Consider the following 23,755-nt stretch of genomic DNA (forward strand, 5'->3'; position numbering starts at 1 on the left):
TAATATTCTCTGGTTACAGCCTCTTGAATAGGAAGATTCTTTGCTGTCTTTGTCATATATGATGGTAAACTGAACATTTTGGGGGTTTGGATTGTAGGGGAAAACAAATAAGTTTTTTTTGTTTGTTTGTTTTTTTCCTTACGATCTTTTAATTGATTTTTTAATGCTTGAATCAGTATAATTAAAATGCAGAGTTGGAAGTCTGAGTAATGTTACCTCATATGTGACCTCATACCTGTCTAATGGTCCGAGGACATGGACCCTCAGCTGTTCAAATATCAACTCAAATTTAGTTGGCCCAGCACAAACTACCTGCTGGATCGGCGAACTTTCTGTTGCTGCTGTTACACAGATTAAACCCAGCTAGGATGTACGAGTTAGGTAATTTGTCTCATTTGTAGTCTGATTAACAAAGAGAGAGTTGGGGGAGGGTCAGTGTGAATAAATGCATTACAGGTAACTCTGGAATAATATTTTTAACGTGTCCTTATATGATATTTTACCAAAATGCATCTACAACAGTAGGGCTGCACGATCCTGGAAAAAATGAGAATCACGATTTTTTGGCCTATAATTGAGATCACGATTCTCTCACAATTTTTTTCAACATAAAGATATATTGTGCTTATTTCCTGATACAAAAGGAAAAGTAACAAAAATTATAAATAAATAATAAAAAAATATCATTAAATAACAAAACCTATGATTGTGCCTGATACAAGAGACACAAGTCACATAAACTCTGGTCAGCAGAGAAGGAACACTCCTGTTTTTAGCTTAAATGCAACAGCCTGACACTGACCGTAAAAACAATAAACTTTAGTCTCTTGTCTTCTCTTAAAGCTTTTGAACAATTTTAACAATAATATCAATGTTGAACAACATTTTTCTGAGGTAGGTATTCCAGGCCTGGAATTAAGTCAAAATTAAATGTTTCAACACCATGCATTTGACAGGAGTATTCACCTAACATAGCCTACATATCTTTAATTATATAATTATTTATATGTCTCTATGTATATTTTTACATAAATCCCCAGTATTTTATTTGCCTTTAAAAAAAATCCTCTTTCTTCATTTAATTTGACAATGTTTATTGTATTGTATCATATGTATTAATTCTCTACAGGATCTTGTATGTTCTTTAATGTGTGTTCAATTTATTAAAAGAAAAAAACAAAAAAACATTTTGGTGAACCCTGCAGCAAAGTGAGCCCTCTTCTCCAGAGAGGATCTTTGCCTCCCAGTTTGTTCCTGGCGGCAGAGCAGAGTGATCCATCTTTCTTCTAAGAGGATCTTTGTCCCACGAGAGCAGGCAGCTGTTCTCCGTGTCCGCAGTGTAAACAATTTTCGCTGGCGATTTGACAGTCACTAGAAGCACATTATAACCCTTTGTAAAAGTTTTTGTGTGGTACCTGTGTCGTACATGAGCTAATGTTAGCGGCTAAGGACTGAGAGGCTGTTCAGTATGTGTGTGTCTGTCTGAGGAGTGTCAGTATATTAACTTGTTAGCTGTAGCCTTGCTGTTCGTCATGTTAATGTTATCGTCAGCAGCCCTGAATAGCTTGTAAAGCTTTAGCATAGTTAGTTAACACATTTGTTATCGGCCCATGTGTTTACTGCTACAGAAAATTAATAAATCTTTGGTTTCCTCTCTGCCGTCTTTTATCACGCTTGCTAACGCTAAGTTAACTTTACCAGCAGATCTGTATGAGGCACAAACTGAGGCTACAGTTAGCAGTGTGTTTCCCCCCTGTCTCGCTGCTTTCCAAACTGCCGGCCGGCTGTCGCTCTACATCACGTAGTATAACGCTGCGTCGTTGGGAGCGCTTGTTTTCATGCAGATGATGTCCCAACTCCCGGCACGGGCGGGGCCAGCAGAATCGCCGTCATTGAAAAATTAGATCGCATATGCATATAAATCGAGATCACGATTTTATTACGATTAATCGTGCAGCCCTATACAACAGTTTGTATGATATTTAATGAATTAGCACCCCACCAATGACATTACTTACTTTAGTAAAGTAACACAGATTAGGTTTAGGCAAGCGAAGTTACTTTGGTCTGGTACCTTAAAACAACTCAAAGTTTACTTGGTTAACACAGTCCTGAACACTGGTCTCTTGGGGGATAGTACTGTGCTGTTTGATCCATTCGTCATACCTTCCCCCTTACACAGACTTTCAGTCTTAATGCTAATTCCTTCTTTACTCCCTTGTTACGTGATCACACCCTTGTCGATTATGTGGGTTATACACTGATTGTGGTGCTTTAATTTCTACTAAGTTATTAGTACAAACAGTGCATGAGAACAGCATTAGATTTTACCAATTTTAAATACTAAAAAAAAAGGAAATCAATAAGTTGCAGTCAATGTTGATATTGTGGCTGCTGCAAATACATCAATGTATTTAAAACACTGCAGGGTCAGCTTAATGTTGCACTAATGTTTTGCTTTCACTTGAATAAAATTGTCATAAGTAAGACCATAAAAAGAGTTATTAATTTATTTACCACTTTTCTGAATGATGCTGCTGAAATTAAAGTCAGAAAGACTGACTGCCATGTGATGTGCATTATTTTCGGAAATATGCCTCATGAAATACAGCCTCTAATTCAACTTTTTCCAGTGGTCTAGTGTTAACAAAAATTGCAATGAACTGTAATATTGAATCGGAATACTTGCAGTGATGTTGATAGGTTTTTGATGTAGTGAGTCCTAGGGACCCACAGGTAGTCATTTGTGTTTTTTGAAAATTGTAGTGTTAGGTCTTGATCACAGAAAGCGTTTTAGCAGCTTGAGGTGACTTTTTGTAATTGTTTTTAATGAGAATGAAGCTTTTTGCTTGCGTTTTTTGTGTTGCAACGCGCCTCACGTTTCTGCCCTCTAGGCACCTGAGGCACCTGGCTGATTTTCTGTGGTAGTAACGACTAGTGTTGTACGGTATACTGGTACCAACAGTAGACCGCGGTACTAAAACACCACAGTACATATGATACCATAATGTTAGAGTACCATAGTACCATGGTGCTTCACGGTACCACTACTGTGGGATAAGTTCAAAGTCCAGTCGCAAGAGGGTGAGTGTCCATGCGCCGTCCAATAAGGGCGCGCCCTGGCCACCTGGCACTCAGTATGCTGCTGCAGTGGTTTGTTTTCCAGTGACATTTCAGGTATTCAGGAAAGTGAAAGTTATTATTTATTTCTTTTTACTTGTAGGTTAGATTTGTTTATATTTGCTACAGTGATTTGTTTTCCACTACAGAGCTCTACGGTGCGAGCATTTACTGGCATTTGCGACTAAAAATAGTTTTGTGCAAGCAAAAGAAATCACTCAGGAGCACGCTATGCGAGTACAGATTTCAACCAGCAGCAGAAACAAAAGGCGAATCCTGCCGGTTGTCGGTTGAACGGGGGTCACAGACAGGAATACGGCGGAGCACTATGGCCACTGCAAAATAACGGCTTACCGGCAACCGAGAAGCCCGGCTCCAGGTCCAATAATTTCCTCTTCGTTGGTGTCATGACTGCCCAGAAGTACCTGAACAGCCGATCCGTGTGACGTGTCAGAGGAGAAACGAGCGGTTCACATTTCTGTCTTTGTGGCAGGTAACGGTCCACAAACCTCACCGCACTGAAGGGACTGTTCTTAACTTATCAGAGGAGGAGGGTGGCTGGTTGATTTTTATTTTATTTATTTATTTTATTTTGATCCCCCCTATGTTAATCACTTATTGATGCTGTTTTTGATGTATGAATAAGTCAATAAGTAATTTATTCCATTGAAATATCATTGATTTATTATAGAAAAGTGATTTATCTTTTTATAAATGACAAAAGGCACATCTGCCTAATTTTTGTTGTGGTATCATGATACTACTCAGAACCGTGATACTTTCACTGGTATTGTCCTGTGGGTCCCAATTTTGGTACCGTGACAACACTACTAACAACAACAAGTTTACAGTTGGTAAACAATGGAGGAGAAACTGGTGGTAGTGGTTGCTGGATACCCAGAGCGATACGGCCCGACAATAGACAGCAGGTTGTCAAACCCCGAGTCATCCTAAAATATGCCTGGAAACAGCCATCATCGAAGCTAAGCTCCTGGACCAGCTGGTTGTACTCCCCATGATCTACCCTCTTTTTTAGGGTCTTATGTATGCACACAGCTTGATGCATTTTTAATAATGTATGCTTCATCATAATGTTTTATTGTTGCTGTAATAGTATATATAGTGTAATACAATTTCATGTATTCAAAAGGATCAATGCTGCATCCTAGGTGATCAGTGTGTACCATACACTAGAATACTTTAAATAAGACTTTGAAAACACTAAGAGTGAAGTCTGTCACCCTCTCACATCAAAAGGCAATGTGTGTATACTTTGAAACAATGCGTCTGCAGTTACTGCACTTCCCGTGGAATCATCAAGTGCAAATACAGATAAGGTCACTCTGCCATTGCAGCCCACACTGTGGTTAGAGGGTGTATAACTGTATACCCCATCCTAATCCACAGACACATCCGTGTGTGTGTGTGTGTGTGTGTGTGTGGTGTTTCTGTTTAGCCTATGAACGTCAAATACAGCGATGAGAGGAGCAACAGTTCCTACATTTTAAAGACTATGTTTGACATTATATATAAGCATTTTTAGATTACCGTCACATCCAGCACTTAGACTGCTCAACTCTCATCCTATTGTCCACTTCTACAGCCTTTACTACTACTACTATGACTTAGTGCCTGTGTGTGGCTTACTAACCTCAAATACAGGAACGACAGTTCCTACATCGATCAGGAACTTCGGGGTAATTTTACGGGGCCGGGGCCGTTGGTGCGTGTCTCCACCGCAGGAACCACCCCCGAAGGACAGAGTTCCGGAACTTTTACGGGGGCTAAACAAGTCCCTGCCTCGGGGTAGGTACTCAGAACGGCCCCGAAAGACTCCTGGCTGGGGCTTGGGGATTACTTGGTGCTGACTGGATATACTCAAGGAGGGATGTGACGTCAACAGAAAGCAACAAAATAGCCAGCATTTTTAAAACTCAGTAGACAAGGGTTAGCTCGTTCATATAGCTTTCGCTGCCATGTAAAAAAAACTCACTAAATGGCCCGTGAAAAAAATATTCTTTCCAGTGGATATCTTAGTTACAACATGATTGAGCTAGCAAAGCAGTTTTGTGTTGATATGTGTGGTATTTATTCAGTTTTGGGAAATCACGATGTCTAGAAAGCATCAGCTAACAGCAGCAGCAAAGCTAACATCAGGATGTCATCTGTTAAAAGCCTCCCATTGTCGGATATGACATGAAACTACTCCAGTTAGCTCAATCATGTTGTAACTAAGACATCCGCTGGAAAAAATACTTTTTTCACAGGCCATTTAGTGAGTTATTACAGACACCGCTATCGGCTAACGGCGTCCCTACGTTGCCCTCGTGCTGTTCCTGCTGTTCCTATATATATGTTGTGCTGCTATTTTTGGCGCCCCCTGTCTTTCAGAAGCTATAGATGGCTGAGTTTTAAAGCTAGAGTGATGATACTGGTATCATAGGCGTTTCTAGCCCATTTTTGTGGGTGCTGAAGCACTCCTAAATTGAATCCCAGCACCCCTAAAATCTGAGAGATTTTTTTACATTTTTTTTTAATGTATGTCCTTTTTTAACAAGCTAGAAAAGTGTCAAAACCATACAGTACTTGGTTGAAACGTAATATTTTAACAACAAAAATACAGCACCTCTTTTATTATTTTATTATTATTATTATTTTGTAGATTTCAAGTACTTTTCTTTTTTTGAAGTGTATTTTTAATTATGTATTTGTATTATATAATACAGACAAGAAGGAAACAGGCAGACATTGAAAAAGTCAATTAAAGTTAATGTGTTAATGTTACATGTTATAAATAAATAAATAAAAGTCCAAAAAATAAGTCCAAGGTCCATTTTTGGTATTTTTGGTACTCACTATAGGGGGCTGGTTTACTCCAGAAACATACATACTGTTTATGTGTATGTTGAGGAGCTGCTGTATCAAAATGAGTTATCCTCCCCAAGAAATTAGGGTTACGATATGTTTCTTTTATGATTCCAATCCATTACTCTTTTGCTGTGGCTCAGCATTTAAATAACCTTTATCAGATTTGATGGTTTAGTCACAGACTTTCCCAAAAAGTGTTGTGCTTTTCTTTCACAAATGTGGGAATGAAATTGTGTTAAAATGTGCAAAACAGTGAGATTTATCTTGCCTGGCCGGCAGCTCTCTGGGTGCTCAGCACCCCTAAACCTCTGATCCTAGAGTCGCCCCTGACTGGTATCATACAAAACTAGAAGACCCTAGGAATCCAGTGGTACCATCCAATGTTACGTTAGCTTCTCAGGAAGGGGGCTACAGTTTTGTGCATAAACTATGCACTTTTTTGCATGCAGTGTTTATGACAGATTTATGACTATGACTAGAACAGTGCTGAGCTGCAGCTCAGATTGATCTCCAGGGTTCCAGCTTTCAGGTGATATATATACCACTTCTATGTCACAAATATTGTTGACCTGCTATCCCCCAAAAGAGGCAGAAATGGGTCTACTGTATGTGGACCTTAGAGGGTTGATTGCGTGCTTATATTTTGTCTCTTGGACCACACTGTTGTGCAGTGCAACACTGATTTAAAATAAATAAATCTAAAAATCAAGATCATGAAGTCAGTTTCTTTGCATTCCCAATCAAAACACAAAATGGCTTTACCTTGTTATTATGGACTTCAAAACTGTTTTGAAATGCATAATGATGGCATTTTAAACCAGTGATTATTTGCGATTAACGATGAAATTCTGTGATTAATTGTGATTAAAAAATTTAAGTGTTTGAAAGCCCTAATACAGTGCCCTCCAAAAGTATTGGAACAGTGAGTCCAATTGGTTTACTTTTGTTGTAGACTGAAAACATTTGGGTTTGACATCAAAAGATGAATATGAGACAAGAGATCAACATTTCAGCTTTTATTTCCAGGTATTTACATCTGGATCTGATACACAACTTAGAAGATAGCATTATTTGTAATGGAACACAAAATTTTTAGGTGAGCAAAAGTATTGGAACATATAAACTTAAAATAGATTAAAGTGAATGAGACTTAATATTTAGTTGCAAATCCTTTGCTTTCAATAACTGCATCAAGCCTGTGACCCACTGACATCACCAAACTTTTGCATTCTTCTTTTGTGATGCTGTTCCAGGCTTTCACCGCAGCCTCTTTCAGTTGTTGTTTGTTTTGGGGGGTTACTCCCTTCAGTCTCCTCTTCAGAAGGTAAAATGCATGCTCTATTGGGTTTAAGTCTGGAGACTGACTTGGCCAGTCTAAAACCTTCCACTTCTTGCCCCTGATGAACTCCTTTGTTGTTTTGGCAGTGTGTTTTGGGTTGTTATCTTGCTGCATGATGAAGGATCTCCCAATCAGTTTGGTTGCATCTTTCTTTAAATTAGCAGACAAAATGTTTCTGTAGACTTCTGAGTTGATTTTGCTGTTGCCATCATGTGTTACATCATCAATGAGGATGAAAGAGCCCATCCCAGAAGAAGCCATGCAAGCCCAAGCCATGACATTACCTCCACCGTGTTTCACAGATGAGCTTGTATGTTTGGGATCATGAGCAGATCCTTTCTTTCTTCAAACTTTTGCCTTTCCATCACTTTGGAAAAAGTTAATCTTTGTCTCATCAGTCCATAAAACTTTTTCCCAGAATTTTTGAGGCTCATCTCTGTACCTTTTGGCAAATTCCAGCCTGGCCTTCCTATTCTTCTTGCTAATGAGTGGTTTGCATCTTCTGGTGTAGCCTCTGTACTTTTGTTCATGAAGTCTTCTGCGAACAGTAGATTGTGATACCTTCACTCCTGCCCTCTGGAGGTTGTTGCTGATGTCACTAACAGTTGTTTTAGGGTCTTTCTTTACAGCTCTCACAATGTTTCTGTCATCAACTGCTGATGTTTTCCTTGGTCTACCTGTTCGACGTCTGTTGCTTAGTACACCAGTGGTTTCTTTCTTCTTCAGGACATTCCAAATGGTTGTACTGGCTATGGCCAATGTTTGTGCAATGGCTCTGATTGATTGTCCATCTTCTCTCAGATTCACAATTGCTTCTTTTTCACCCACAGACAGCTCTCTGGTTTTCATGTTGGTTCCACTTCTAAATGCAGTCTGCACAGGCAAAACCTATTGTACCCAATCTGAAACTGAGCTCAGACATTTAGTGCTATTTATTGTTTGAATAATCAATGTAATTAGGAGACACCTGGGCAACAAAACACACCTGTCAGTCACATGTTCCAATACTTTTGCTCTCATGAAAAATGGGTTGGTTCAAAAAAAAGGTGCTATCTTCTAAGTTGTGTATCAGATCCAGATGTAAATACCTGGAAATAAAAGCTGAAATGTTGATCTCTTGTCCCATATTCATCTTTTGATGTCAAACCCAAATATTTTCAGTCTACAACAGAAATAAAGGAATTGGCCTCACTGTTCCAATACTTTTGGAGGGCACTGTATATATATACATATACTCATACCTGTCAAGTTTTGGATTTGAAAATAAGGGAAATTTTTCGGTGCCCGCCGCGAGAACTTATTTACTTACTGACTTATTCATATTTCAAAAACAGCATCAATAAGTGATTAACATAGGGGGGATCAAAAAATAAATAAAAATCAACCAGCCACCCTCCTCTCCTGACAGTCCCTCCATAAGTAAAGAACAGTCCCTACAGTGCGGTGAGGTTTGTGGGCCGTTACCTGCCACAAGAGAGAAATGTGAACGGCTCGTTTCTCCTCTGACACGTCACATACCTGTGTGCCGCCATGGCTCGGTTGTCCAGGTACTGGGCAGTCATGACACCAATGAAGAGGAAATTACTGGACCTGGAGTCAGACTTCTCTGTTGCCGGTAAGCCGTTATCTTGCGCCGCAGAGCACTATGAGCCTCCGCCGTATTCCTGTCTGTGACCCCCGTTCAACCCACAACCTCCAGGATTCGCCTTTCCTTTCTGCTGCTGGTTGAAACGTGATAATAGGGGTGCCCCAGTGCCCACTCCACTAACATGGAAATGAGCGGTAGTCTAGAAAACTGGCAAAAAAAATTTTTTTTTTCTTAGATAAATAGATAGATTGCACCCTGGGCGGCCGCCCACATTGCCCATAGCAAAACCCGTCCCTGAGTGTACAGGAAATCTAAAATAACCACTTGTCAACCAGACCCGCTGTCGATACTAACCTCGCGACAACTGCCACCCAGGCTACTGCAGGCGGCAGTTCTCGTGAGGCTAGTGACAGAGTTAAGTTTGGAGAGGCAGAGGAATGTTTTTTTTTTGTTTGTTTTTTTTTAAAAATTATAATACGGGAGATTTGGGAACTGCCCATTGGTCCGACAGCCCATTGGTTCGACATCCCATTGTTCCGACCATATTAAACCCATTGTTCCAAAGTCCATTCCGAAATCATCATGATGCCCTGTGGTTAAGGTCTGGTTAGGTTTCGGCACAAAAACCACTTGATTAGGGTCAGGAAAAGATCATGGTGTGGGTTAAAATGAAAAAGAAAATGACAAACACATAAGCCGTGAGCCTGCTCCGCCTCAAGCCTTTCCCAACTGACCCAGAGCTGGTCGCAGCACACCATACGCCCGCCGCGAGCCGTTCAGCACCGCAGACAGTCGAACTAATGGGATGTCGAACCAATGGGCTGTTGGACCAATGACATGGACCCGGAAATTTACGGGAAAATACTAATACGGGAGGACGGCGGGAAAGAGGGGTAAAATACGGTAGTTTCCCGGCCAAAACGGGAGACTTGACAGCTATGATATACTTACTGTACTGCTGCTGCTCTAGAAACATTCGTATCTAAAATATTCAGCTGTAATAACAATTCCTTGTACAAATCAAATTATTATTTTTTAATCTATTTAATATTCACACAAAATTAATATTGTAACTGAAATATCCCTAATCAGATGGATATTGTATCAAATTGAATCAGAAATCAAATTGAATCTGGACCTTGTGAATCTAGATTGAATGGATTCGGATGTGATAGGAAGAGCAGAAATGCTTGTTTTCATGAAAAGAACCTGCCACTGCAGCTGTTTCAAACTGAGGATTCTGTGTAACAACAGGCCGCAGAGTGGTCAGTCGGGTCACCTGCTCGTGGATAGAAGGCAAAAGGGCAGTGTGGCCCTTCCTTTCTCTTGTTTGTTTGACTCTTTTCTTAATTGTGATGTGTTGTTTTCATGTTATGCAATAGTATTGTTTTATACAGGAATTTTATTTTCAGTTTAATTTAATTCCTGTTAATTTTTTTCTTTACTATAATATATAACCATTCCGTAAATTTTTATTTATGTATTTATTTGTTAAATACATGAATTCACCATGTCCTAATGTCCAGCTTAACAAAATAAGCAAGAGCAAATAATAAAAGCATGTAATGCTTTTCATATTCAACTATTTGTTCATTATACTATTTAACTAGTATAAACTATTATATACACATTAGAGGAGGTTAGGTACAGTTCTTACTCTACAGGAAGAGTCTGTGATTTGATTGTGATGCATTGTCTTCAAATAACAAGGCCTGATGACGGGATACCAATACTTTGATATAAACAAGCTACATGAGTCCATATGACCTGGCTTCACAAACCTTGACTGACTTGTTTGTGAGCAGGGTGAATAAACATACAACTCAGTGAATGTTTCTGTTTGACTGATGATTTGGACCTCAGTCTGTTTCTTCAGTGAAGATGTCTGGGGACATTGTGAACTCCTTTTCAGTCCTCAGGAATTTATTTAATCTTTTAGCTGTCAGAAACTCCTGCAGGTTAAAGGGCCAGTGTGTAATATTTGGCATGGTTTATTGTCAATCTGAATCTGAATCTGAATATTCTACCCATTAATATGTTTATACAAGTGTATGATCGCTATAAAATAAAATTCGTTTGGTTTTCGTAGCCTTATAATTATGCTTTTATATATATATAGCAAGGGCCTTGCTTTAGAGAGGTCGCCATCTTGCGCCGCCATGTATGTACGGCAGACCGAGTGGACAATCCAGCCAGCCAGAGAACACGTTTCGCGTGTATAAATGAACCAACGAAGACAGCGGAAGGAAAGAAGAAGGAGGAAGAAACAGCAGAGAGTGTTAGTAGTTCGTTGATAGAGAGTAATGAAAAGTTTTTTTAGTTATAAAGTTTGCGAATGGACCACACTTACCACGCAACAGGAGAGAATGAACCCGAACCGTCATCTGCGAGGAAAAGAAGATGCAACTTCACTCCTTGTGATGCACTCTCTGCAGCGCTTTTCTTCCTGGTGATATATCTCCCAACGATGGTAGCAGTAGCTCCGAATCCCATTCTGTGCATTCAGCCTCTCTTCTCACCCGCTCAGCATCAAACACATGGAGTTCCTCATCTGTATGCTCCGGCTCAAACAGGTATGGCTCTGGGTCTGTGTCCGCTACAAGAAACTCTTCAAAATCGCGTTCAAAGTCGTCCATTGCAGCTACTATAGTCCGGAGATATTGCTAGGCTAAATAAACAGCTGAGCTCTGTTACCAGCTATGCTGTCAGTCAGTGTGCGGGCTGGAGATTGGCGGAGCAGAGAGGGGAGGGGGGTCCCCACTTAGTATGGTAAACGAGTATGTGTGTAAAGTTATGACGTGTGTCTGTTACGCTAGAAGAGTCAGAGTTTGGGACGGAGTGGAGTGTTAACGGAGTTTCTGGAGTGCTCAAATAAACGGGCCTTTTTCCCGAATGCTCCTCTGGTCTCCTGCTCGTGAGGGATTCATTACAATATCGTAACATGGCTTAGATTTCTAAATAAACATTCACCTCGTCGCTAGATAGACCTACTCCTGAAAAAGTCGTGCGCAAGGCTTTTTGTCCCTACGAGGCCACCGTCATTTACCCGACGGGAGGGGTGAGCGAGTGAGCCCTGCAGTCTAGAATTTGACCACTGATGTCACTGTTTTCAACCCATTTTACACACTGGGCCTTTAAAGTAAGCTTACTAAATACTCCACTGACTAACTCTAAATGACTCCCAATACACAGAGTTGAAGAAACTCACTAAGTTAGCAACATTAAGCTTCCAAACAATCTTCCTTGTATCACTTTACAGGAGCTAGTGTTAGACTGGTGTGCACTCCATTCAGGAAGAATATCTTTTTTTAAATTTTTTATTTTATTTATTTAAAAAGGACAATGTACAGCTCAAACATAAATGTCACCATTTGATGCGCCGTACCAGATTATAGCTTCAAGCTAATTCGCGTCTGTAGTCCCTTGGCAGGTCACAGTAAAAAATACAGTACAATAGCAAAACAGATAAAAATAGCATACAAGGATAGACAGAAAATAACAAGCTACCCACACACACACACACACACACACACACTCCAAAAACCAAGTTCTGAAGACCAAGTCAGTGATTACAGAGCTGAACAGCTTTTCACAGATTTTTTAGGTTGATTTTGAAAGTGCTGACAGAGCTGCAGCTCCTCACAACATCAGGCAGGGTGTTCCACTGATTTGTGGCCTTTACAGAAAAAGCTGATTGCCCAGTTACAGAGCAGCGAAATGGTATGGTACAGTCTCGTATGGAGGATATTCTGGAGGATCTGATAGAATTTAACAGGCGAGTATGCACAAAGTCACATAGTGGAGGGGGGCCAAACCATTTAAAATTTTATAAACCACACACAAATTGGAAAATAACCTGAAATTCTCAAAGCTCAATAACTTATATTTCTCCAGTATCCTGCAGCGATGGTGACGCATTGGCTTTTTGTCCAGCCAGCCCTTTTTTTAAAGTTTGTTTGTATAAAGACATGAGAGACCTTAGAGTGGAATCACCAGCCTGCCCCCAGCAGGTGATACAATAAGACATACGAGACAGAATCATGGCATGCATAAATGTCTTGGCTCCATCCAAAGAAAGACAGTTTCTAATATGTCTGAAATTTGCTAGGTTGTATTTTATGGATTTAACCATTTTTTTTAACATCTTTCTTAAAGTTCAAATTTGAGTCCAGAATCACGCCAAGATATTTAAAATCAGTAACTATGTCAATTTGTTTGCCTTTAATTAGATACCAACATTAGGAGGTTGTACCATGGTTTTAGAAAAAAACACACATTTTGTCTTATCTACATTTAAACTCAGACATGATTGATCAAGCCAAAGAGTGATCCTTTCCATCACAGTTGTTAACTGGACAGCTGCTAAGTCAGCTGTTTTAGCATGTACATATACAACAGTGTCATCTGCGTACATCTGTAGGTCTACATCAGCACACTCTTCAGCGAGATCGTTAATATAAAGACTAAATAATAAAGGACCTAAAACTGATCCTTGTGGAACGCCCATAGTGCACTTCATGTAGTTGGACTGTGCATCACACCCTCTAACACATTGCCTCCTGTTTGATAGATATGAGGACATCCAGGCCAGCACTCTAGGAGAAAAATTAAATTTAGTAAGTTTTGATATTAAAACACTGTGATTGACTGTATGGAATGCTTTACGCAGATCTAAGAATACAGCACCAACTACTCCTCCTTTGTCGAGCCTTGATTTAATTTGCTCTATTAAATGCAAGGCAGCAGTCTATGGGGTGAAATTAATGCCAAAACTCCACAAACAGGCAATAGCGTTTCACGCACGTTCACCGTTTCGCAAACAAACTTACTGTGTTTTGCAAATACAAAACACAATTCACAAACTAATGTATTTGTTTTGCAAATAGGAAATTTACCTATCAAACAAATACACCATGCTTCTGACACTAATAATGTTTCTTCAAGAGAAAAACAAAATCCTTCACCTAAAAAAAATACCACTACAAAACAATTTTACCACTACAAAACAATTATACGGCTACAAAACAATTTTACAACCACAAAACAATCCTACAACCAGAAAAAAAATCTACAAAAAAATTTCACGCGCGTAAAACAATCCTACGCCCAGAAAAACAGCCACGTGACTTTTGGCAGTAATATTCCCTCCTGTTTGTTTTTCTCGTGTGCACTCTGATCCACAAACAAATGTCCCGCAATTGGCATTCCACAACACTGGGTGGCGCTGTTGAATCACTATAAGGTCTCCAGCGCCATAGTACCAGAGTGAGACCCGGTCCCGGACCCAAAATGGAGAACCGAGGAGGAGGGAACGAAGCTCAACCTGTAAGTAACGTGTTTGTTTTATTATCCCCTCGTTTTCAATCATGCAACATTATTGAAATATTATGAGGTGGTGCGTTATGCTGCACCAAGAAACATGTGGGAGCGCTTTGTGTTCAATTAGGTCCAGACGTTGCGCTCCTAGCATTGCAGGCTAACGTTAGCTCTCGGTAGTTTCCCTTTCCATGACTGACGGCGTTGGTAGCTAGACGAAAGGATGGGGTCAGGCTCAGAATAACAATGGTTAGATTGGTATTAGTGTTGTTGATGATGTTTGATCACTTGAACAAGTTGACATAAATATGGGACAGACTGCTTGCTACAGGTGGCTTGGCTGACATTAGCCTTGTGCTTCACGAGTTCAAGTTTAGCCTCCGTGTTTAATTATGTCTTTGTTTAATGAGTCGGTTGTAGTCATAGTAAATGATAATAAATATGTAGGCTCGTTGTGTTATCCTTTTTTTTTATCTATTTGTTATAATATTTTGCTGGTCAATACATAGAGCGGTACACGTTATGTAAGTCAATGTAACCTTTGTCTATGCATATCCGGTTTCTGTGAAAGAGATTATTTATTTATTTATTTTTAATCAACCATTATTTTTGAGCTCTCAAACATCCCCCCTTTTCCCTTCTCTCTAGGAACTGCTTGTACAAACTATGTTACAGAGACTCCAGACTCGGATTCAGCATATCATCAGTCGGCAGCCACTTGACCTGGATTACCTTGAATTTGTGTGTTCTCAGGAGGCTGTTCTTTTCAGTGCTGTTTCTGCCCAGGTCCTGATCCCAAAAGCCATTGTAGATGCACTTACAGAGCTGCACAAGTTGGTTGTTGAAGAGAGAGACAATCAGGTCCCCATAATATTTGTGCAGGTTTGTCATGGAGCTACCGGGCGTCCAAGATTCGATATTTCTCCAGATTCACTGTTACATTTCATCAACCAAGAGCTTCCTGTGCCCTGTATTGCTAACTTGATGGGAGTGTCCACTCGCTCTATCTATAGGAGAATGAGAGAGTTTGGCTTTTCTGTCAGAGCACGCTATAGCACCTGTTCAAACATGGAGTTGGACCGTTTGATCACTGAAATAAAAAAAGAAATGCCTCATGCTGGGTACCGCTTAGTTAAAGGAAGCTTGAAGGCCCGAGGATTCAGAGTGCAGTGGGAGAGGGTGCGGGCCTCTATGCACCGCGTGGACACTGTTGGCATCCTATGTCGGTTGAACCAGTTAGGGTGTGTTGTGCGTCGCACCTACTCAGTTCCTGGCCCCAAAGCTCTGGTCCATGTTGACACCAATCACAAACTAATACGGTATGTTTGGATTTGATGCAATATAAATGAAAGATATTTCATTTATATTTTTTTGCTGGCTGTACTATAATGATGTCTTTGGTCTAACCAGGTACAACACTGTCATTTTTGGTGCTGTGGATGGCTTCTCAAGAAAGGTGCAATTCATGTGACATAAAAAACATTTAAGAGGACTGTTGACAAAAAAAAAAAAAAAATTTACACCTTGTTAATGTTTTCTATAGATCATGTACCTGGGTGCAGCAAACAACAATCGGTCCTCAACAGCACTGGCATTCTTCCAGCAGTCAGTGGAAAGACATGGATTCCCATCGAGGTAAATAGTACAAGTTCTGTGGTTCATGCCTTGACTTAACTCACCAAAATATGTCAATCAAGCAGTTGAGTTTGACTATAACCCTTTATTTATTTATTCATCTTTAAGTGTTAAGTTGTTGTGTGTATTTTCACACAAACAGGGAATGTCTGAAGTTATAAATGTTTACAGCACCAAAAATAATAAATGCTCAATATTTTTATTTTAAAGGGTAAGAGGGGATCATGGAGTTGAGAATGTTGACATTGCACGGCTGATGTTCTCTGTCAAGGGAACTGGAAGGTCAAGTTTCATTGCTGGAAAGAGCGTGCACAATCAAAGGCAGGTTTTTGTTACACTTCTATTTCTATAGACCAAATATAAAAAAAAAAAAAAACGTTTTGGATACTTTTGATATAATGCTCATTTTAAAACTCTCTAATGTTTATTATTTATTTATTTATTCATTCATTCATTCATTCATTCATTTTTTATGACCAAGAAGTTGCAGACTTCTTTGTCTTCCACGTGACAATCTTGCAGCATTGGTCGATGGTGGTATACCTATATATCTGATCATGAAATGTAATTAAATCTGGGTGCTAAGGTGGTGGATTGGCTAGAGCCACATACAGTACACCAGCTAGTTTTTGACTCCCGGCTGGGGGTTCATGCACCCCCACATGTATCCTCTAAGTAGTCTTTCAACTGCTAAAACAAAGTTGTCTATCTATGCAAAATAAAATCTTTTATGAAAATAAACAAGGTAAATATATATCCAAGTCTTTGACATGCAGCACATAGTGACTGAAAAATAAGGTTTTAAATTAAGAAAAGAAAAAGAATATTCAATTAGTTGTCCTTCAGTTTTCTTAGAGACCTTTAGGTTATATCTCTGGTTAATTTATGCAGTTGGAACACATGCATAAATCTATGTAAAACATATCTAATCTTAATCAAATTCTCTTGCCAGAATTGAACGACTCTGGAGAGACGTGTGGTGTGCTGTGACCAGCGTCTACTATAGTGTGCTGCACTCGCTAGAGGAGGACGGTTTTCTTGAACTATCAAACATTGCACACCTCTTCAGCTGTCATTATGCATTTCTGCCAAGACTACAAGCGAGTCTTGATACCTTCAGCAGTGGATGGGACAACCACCCACTCAGAACTGAGGGTAACCTGACACCCAATCAGCTGTGGGAGATGGGGAGCAATCAAGATGCCATGGAAGAATCAGAAAATGCAGAGGTAAATAATAATTGTCACATTTTAGAGAATATTAATTCACAATATGTATAATAGTTATTGAAAGGACTACTAGACTTTTATTGGCCAATTTAAGCTAAAATTTGGGGGCATAATGTGCTCCATTGTTCAAATTTGCTAGAGAGTATTATATGCACAAGTTGTGTGAGAAGATTTTAATTGAATTGATCAAGTATATTCAATCAGATTTAAAAAATAAAAATGCCAATGTGTTTTTAAGCTCTACATCCAGCAAAGTGGGTTCCTCAGGCATTGTGGTTCAATTTTCTTTTGAAAATTTGAGAACTTTTGTCTTTGTTTTGGGGTCCTTGGTGGTTTTGGTAGTGAATGTTTTAAAACCACTGCTCAGCAATCTACATGTCTTTTCAGGGATTGTACTTACCACATTTGGACTGGGAGGACAGTGGCCTGCTGGATGAGCCACACCATGGGGTCACTGTTCCAGATACCGGCAACATACTGAGTGCTGAACAAATGGCTGCACTAAAGGCAGCCATAAATCCTCTGAGACAATCACAATCACATGGTGCAGACATCTACTTAGCTACGGTCCAGTATGTGCAGCACTTATTAGGGTTACAGTAAGACTGTTGGTGATGTTGGGACTGTAGGGTGTGGCGGAATCATGGTTGAAAGTTTTTTGGTTTTTTTTGGCTTATGTTTATTTGTCATTGCGGTTGTTGTGTACAATTGCTTCAAAAAAACCTGTAAATAAAAGGTCAATGAAGATGATGGTTCTGCTTCCTCCCTCCTACACACTGATGCCTCAGTTAAGATCATTCAGGTGAGCAGACCGCTTTTTTCATATTCAAGGGCCTGATACCAAGTAAAAAGGGGGTTGTCACCATTGTTGATGGACAGTTTCAATTTCCTTGTTTTATTCAGTAACAATGAAGGCCTCTTATCTTTATCGTCTGTCCAATCAGCTGGTGAGGAAACAAAGGCAAAATTGATGTCAAAGAGTTTAACAATGTTCAGATGATGTATGATGTATAAGTCTTTCTGTGAAAGGTGCTTTATGTATAAATTTATTACCACTGCTTTATGTGTAATACATGTTGGGCTGTTTGTTGAAAACTCTGTACAATAAACATGTCATTCAATTATTTCAAGAATGTTTTTATTTTGTTTCAGAGTAATGACAATTTGTTTTTTCTCTGTGCTTTGCAACTGTGCTTATGTCACAGCAGGCAGCCAAGGTGAAAAAAAAACCTTAACAGAACAATAACCAGCTTTTAAAGAGGAACTACGCACCTTACCTTCATTAAACAGCTTCAGAATTACAATTATGGTTAAATTAAAGACTTGTAACCTGTCAGAGGCAGAGAAGAGGCTCTCTGTCTTCTACGTAGCACCTCTTAGCCGAAAACCAACCTTTCAAGATCAGTGCCTCCATCCTAGCAGCACCATGCCTTAATGCGCCCTGCAAACTGAAATCTCTTGTTTATGACAAATGAAACTATACAAATATACCCTTCCTAACATTGCATATATAACGTTATCCACCGCTTCATGGATTTCCCTCTTGCCAGCTTCATTGAAAATAAACGCACATAGCTGGAAGGAGGGTCAGAAAAACAGTGGGGAAGCGACCAGGCCTGCATAGTTCTCCTTTAATGACAGTATACTGCCACTACACTAATCCAAATCCTGTGTCGGAAGTTTGAAGGCAGGCAATCAAGTCTTTCTTAAAGGTCATGTAGTCCTTATAGCGGGCAGGAAGACGGAGAGTCTCAAAGCATGTGGACGATTTTGGTAGGCTGGAGTCTACGACCTCCACTATGAGGGTAGCTGTTGGAGCCTCCCATCCAACCCAGAACTTCACAAGTGCCTTCAGTTCATCACTGGATGCTGAAAAACAGAAATGTTTAAAATATGTCAATGCTCATAGTGATGAGCATGCTCTCCTTTTTTATACATTTTGCTCATGGTTGTCATGTACATCTTAGTCAAGAACAATGCTTTCCAAAAGTTTACCTGAAAAGTATTGGTTAAGATAGTTGATGCCAACTCATCGATATTATTTCATCATTACTGTTTGACTCCAGTTTTCAATATTTATTTTTAAAAACAAGCTCAAGCAATTCTTCTTTCATAAATTAAGAATAAAAATGACGAACAGAGCCAGTGTCTTGTTTGTACATGCATCACTCATATAATAAAGTATACCATTTTCAATGAACTGCCGTAGGTAGCCAGTGATGCGGCTCTTATCTGACACAGAGCATTCATCATCGTCATCGTCATCGTCCTCGGTCCCGGTCATTTTGGGCCACTTGATGCATTCCAGAATGCACTGCACATAAAAACAACAAGCAGAGAAACAAACTGGGATAGGCAATTGTCCTGGTGGATTTAACAATAAACTTTCAGATACTACCAAAACTGCTTATCTTGTGCTTTTTACCTCTGGGGTCAACACAGAACTCATCTCCCGAGGGAAAATCTCTGGAGCAACATCTGGGCGCGCACAAATGAGGGGCCACACCATGGTTTCTTTTAGGCCTTTTCTTATTTGCTTTACTTGCTTCATCGTCCGTCCAATGACCTAGTGGGGAAACAAAAACAAATCTTTACACGTATAGTGGTTTAAAAGAGATATAAATGTTGTCAAATAGTTAAAAAAGAAATATATTCAAATACTGCATGATGTAGAAGCCTCTCAAAGAGCCATCTTCGGTTGTTTTAGGTCATCAATGGAAGGTCCCATGCGAGACACAAGGTGTCAAGGTTCTCCTTCTCCTCTGCTGACAGTTCAGAACTCCCTTCAAGCTTTAAGACAAAATATGAACACACTTAAACCCAATAAAGAAGAATCTATTTAAAAAAAAAAAAACAGAAACACAAATCTGTAAAAACCTGAATTTACCATTAGACAAAAAAAAACAATTTTTTTTTTAGTTTGAAGAATACACACCAATGTGATCTTCTCTCGTAGGTCCAAGTCTGGGCAGTCATTAATTTTTATGAGGGCGGTTTCAGGTGTGCTGCTACATAGGACGTGCACAATGGCAGGGCTTAGTCCCGTCAGTGCAGGACCTCCATTTAAAAAGCAATGACCGATCATACGGCCTGCCATTAGGAACAGGTCACTGTCCACAATGAAAGCAGAGGAAGAGGGAACAAGGTGATCCGGCTCGCCGTCAAATAGATTCGTGGCACCAGCATTTCCTGGCAAACAGAAGAAATTCCCTGATCAGGTACTTTGTATTCAAAGTTTTACTTGGCCTCTACACATACAGCATTAATTGGAGAGATGATGGCAGTAAGAATATTGTAGCTAAATCAAATATGGCAATGTAATTGAGGACACTACCTAAATTGATCTTAAAACCATATTTGAGCTTCTCCATGATTCTGGACAACACGAAGCGGTTCACTCCCTCTCCGATTGCTGGATCACCTATTAAATATAAGAAATACTCAGGGTTATTTGTGAAAATCAAACTGCACATAAATTGTTAAATTGAATAAAAAGAGAGAAAAGAGATGGACCTTCAAGTCTGCATTGCAGAGGATTCGCCCACTCTGCGCTGCATGCTTTATAAAAAGCAATCAAAGCCATTTCCTGGTCTAACTGGCTGCTCCTAATGTCAATACGCAAATACAGTGGCTTCCCTGATGCGTGGATTTCAAGTGCTGTCTTCCTGTACACCTGAGCAGCCTTTGCCTGGTCTGGTATGGTCTTCCAATCTAGAAATAGATGGAAAGTTTAACATAGTAAGCCATTAACCAAAAATTTGAACATGAAACACTCAAATGGTGTATCAAATAGATTACAAACCCTCAATTGTGTGGTCTAACTCGGAAGGTCTTGCGGCCTGATTCTGAGAAGGCACAGTCTGTGAGGATGCACCACATGGTCCTTCCGTCGGATCTAAATCCAATCCCCTGCTTTCAAACAAGTGCTTCTCCTTAGTTGATGGCATTAATGACATAATTTCTGGGTTTTAGCTTACTCTAATATCTGAATAGGGTCTAGGCAGAATCTAGACCTTGTAAATACAGGGAGTAATACAACAACATACATATCATTGCAGCCGCTGGCATGCATCTCAATGACTTGAGTAGGGTACATGACCTGGCAAATGGGACACGGCATCTCTGTAGCATCTGTGAAAGCAGAGAAGACAAGAAAAATAATGAATCAAATGTTATCAAGGACTTACTGTTTTGTTTAGAAAATATAAATAACCCAAAACAACTGATTTTACTATCTATCTATCTATGCATATTCCCTGTTGGGCTTGCTTAACCCATCATTAACTAATAAACCGTAAAAATATGTTTAGGTATTCTTGTGCGATGACAGTGTACTTACACTTACTGCTCTGACTGCAGGATACAAATGCAACATCATCCTGATCTTTCTCAACAGCAGCACCAACCCCAGCACCAGCACCATTATCTTCTTCGTCTTCATTGTCATTGTTGTCTTCCTGTCAAGTAGATTAGGTTAGGTTGAAAAAAATATTTTAAAAACATTCACTTTAGCTAAAAGTGTTATGTTGAAAAACTTACTTCTTCAGTACAAGATTTGCGACTACATGAGGCTACATGCAGAGCCAATGCCTGTAGTGGTAAACATTCTCCACAGCACTTGCATTCTGACTTTGGCATCTTGCTAAACTCGGGGGCATCAGCTGGGAGTGGTGTTGTGTCGATGTTGTCTTGCAGTGGAATGATGAATAGTGTGATTTTTCCATAACTGGAAACACTTTTTAGGAGCTTGCCATTGTACCCTTCCGACTCTGGTGGGACCATGGCGAGTTTTCTCTGGCCACTTCCTCCTTCATTGTTTTGAACAGTGGCAAAATGATCAAATTAATAGGGATCAAAGTAAAAGAAAGTTATCAACTGAATACTCTATCCACATTTTGGGCATGTTAATTCTGAACCCTGGAATATTATCATAGATATCTAGCAACACTGATTTAATTCTACAGTTTTAAAATAATCCATTTCAGATGTGTCAAAACACACATCATCACAAATTATGTTGTATGCCTACCAGTAGCCTTGTAAAACAGCCATCCCCGGACAAACTCTTCAGCTTTGGATACTCACACTGCAGCATTTCTGAAATCTTAATAGGACAAACCATTGGCAATTACTTTTGGGGGAAAAAAACACATTTTCTCTTTAGTGGTGAGGAAGTATGTGCCATGGAGAGCAGTGTGAATGCAGTTTTTCCTTCTAAACAAAGAGTTCAACGGGTGCTTTCACTGATTATCTAGCCTCGCTCTACCAGGCTCTTCATAGAGAGGGAAAGAGCCTGGTATCGGTCTACATTCTGGTTCTGGTCAAGAGAAATCACCAATTCACCTAGGTAAAAGGGTTGATCAAAATAGAATGTTAAATTCTGGTGTACCGTTAATTCCTGTCTCCCATTTTAAAACATTTTTATCATTTATAACATCGACAGGTATTACCTCTGAATGGTTGCTGTTGTCAGGAACCATTATAACCCTCTTTCCCAAGCCTGCCATCAGGAGTGTAAGCTCCTCGGTGCCCTGTGGAGTTCGGGTTGTCAAGGGGTTTGGAAGCAAATAGAAATTAATCTTTGTTCCTCTTGGGGATGACGCTGCGGCTGGTTTTGTCGCTGAAAACCTGCGCTCCCCAGTGCTCTTCCTAAAGAGAGCAGGAAAAGACCTGTAAAGAAAATGGAAAGGCAAGTCATACAAAATCTTAACCCACATGGAAAGGCAAGGCAAGTTTATTTGTACAGCCCATTTTTACATAGTTTGTCACAAAGGGCTTTACATAGTAACATTATACCATAACATCCTCTACCCTTAGACCTTCACACTGAGGAAAAACCCTTTTAACAGGGAATCGGAGAAACCTCAGGGTGAACAACAGAGGACCGGCAGGCATGCAAGGGATGTTGTTGTTTACAGACAAAAACAGTTCACAACAACAACATATAGAAGCGGCATAGCCTATACACATTATAGATACAATGTTGTTTTTCTAACTAAGACATCTCCTGCTGCACATTCTCCTGAATCATTCTGCGTTCCTGGCTGGACTGTGGGGCCTGTCCCTGTCCCTGTACTTGGCCTGGCACCTCAGCCACCTGCCCAGCTTGCTCCACATTTGCTGCCAATAGGGAAAGCAAGTTTCGGGCAGCAGCGGCGATGTGGATGTAGTCAGGCTTCTGGACACACACACACACATACATACATACATACATACATACATACATACATTCATACATACATACATACATACATACATACAAACAAGAATGAAAAAAAAAGACTTGAAACATCAACAATATATGTACTTAAATAACATGGATTGGCACAGGGAGACTTGTAGCTGCTACAGCTAAAGTCACCACTACTCCCGCCACAGTTGCCTATAAAAACAGGATGCACACTGTTCTAGCTTCACTGCAAACTTAACGTCGTCTTCACTGACTGCTCAGTCCGTTGGCCAGCCCCTCTCTCTCCCGTTACCGTTCCTACCGTTATGTCATACACCGCTTGTAAAATTGGTTAGTTTGTGGCCGCTTGCGACACGGTGAACATGGAGGCTAAACTTGAACTCCTGAAGCACAAGGCTAATGTCAGCCAAGCCACCTGTAGCAAGCAGTCTGTCCCATATTTATGTCAACTTGTTCAAGTGATCAAACAT

General features: G+C 40.0%; 3 protein-coding genes and 1 pseudogene across 8 annotated transcripts in view; 3 read left to right on the plus strand and 1 right to left on the minus strand.

The window, feature by feature from the left end:
- Window positions 1-23,755, plus strand: part of hspa12a (heat shock protein 12A) — a 224,453-nt gene that overhangs the window by 80,165 nt on the left and 120,533 nt on the right. The window lies entirely within an intron of this gene.
- On the plus strand, window positions 11,407-18,216 carry LOC144458368 (uncharacterized). Of its 2 annotated transcripts, none has more exons than XM_078160694.1 (4): window positions 11,407-14,240; window positions 15,775-15,866; window positions 16,077-16,187; window positions 16,819-18,216. In XM_078160694.1, exons 1-4 carry the CDS (start codon window positions 14,205-14,207, stop codon window positions 17,144-17,146), a joined length of 567 nt encoding a protein of 188 aa, XP_078016820.1. In that variant the 5' UTR covers window positions 11,407-14,204; the 3' UTR covers window positions 17,147-18,216. The 2 variants fall into 2 exon arrangements, with proteins under 2 accessions (XP_078016820.1, XP_078016818.1); XM_078160692.1 differs by lacking the exon at window positions 11,407-14,240 and adding an exon at window positions 15,568-15,687.
- On the plus strand, window positions 14,478-15,566 carry LOC144458421 (uncharacterized). Its single transcript, XM_078160885.1, has 2 exons — window positions 14,478-14,489; window positions 14,880-15,566. Exons 1-2 carry the CDS (start codon window positions 14,478-14,480, stop codon window positions 15,564-15,566), a joined length of 699 nt encoding a protein of 232 aa, XP_078017011.1.
- On the minus strand, window positions 18,253-22,251 carry LOC117253948 (uncharacterized; annotated as a pseudogene). Its single transcript, XR_013487863.1, has 10 exons — window positions 21,635-22,251; window positions 21,441-21,552; window positions 21,142-21,226; window positions 20,898-21,004; window positions 20,430-20,806; window positions 20,031-20,284; window positions 19,757-19,885; window positions 19,521-19,661; window positions 19,283-19,409; window positions 18,253-18,964 (listed from the first exon to the last, which is right to left on the minus strand). The product of XR_013487863.1 is annotated as an uncharacterized LOC117253948 (transcript).

Source organism: Epinephelus lanceolatus, chromosome 17 (genome assembly GCF_041903045.1).
Source record: "Epinephelus lanceolatus isolate andai-2023 chromosome 17, ASM4190304v1, whole genome shotgun sequence".
Taxonomy (NCBI): domain Eukaryota; kingdom Metazoa; phylum Chordata; class Actinopteri; order Perciformes; family Serranidae; genus Epinephelus; species Epinephelus lanceolatus.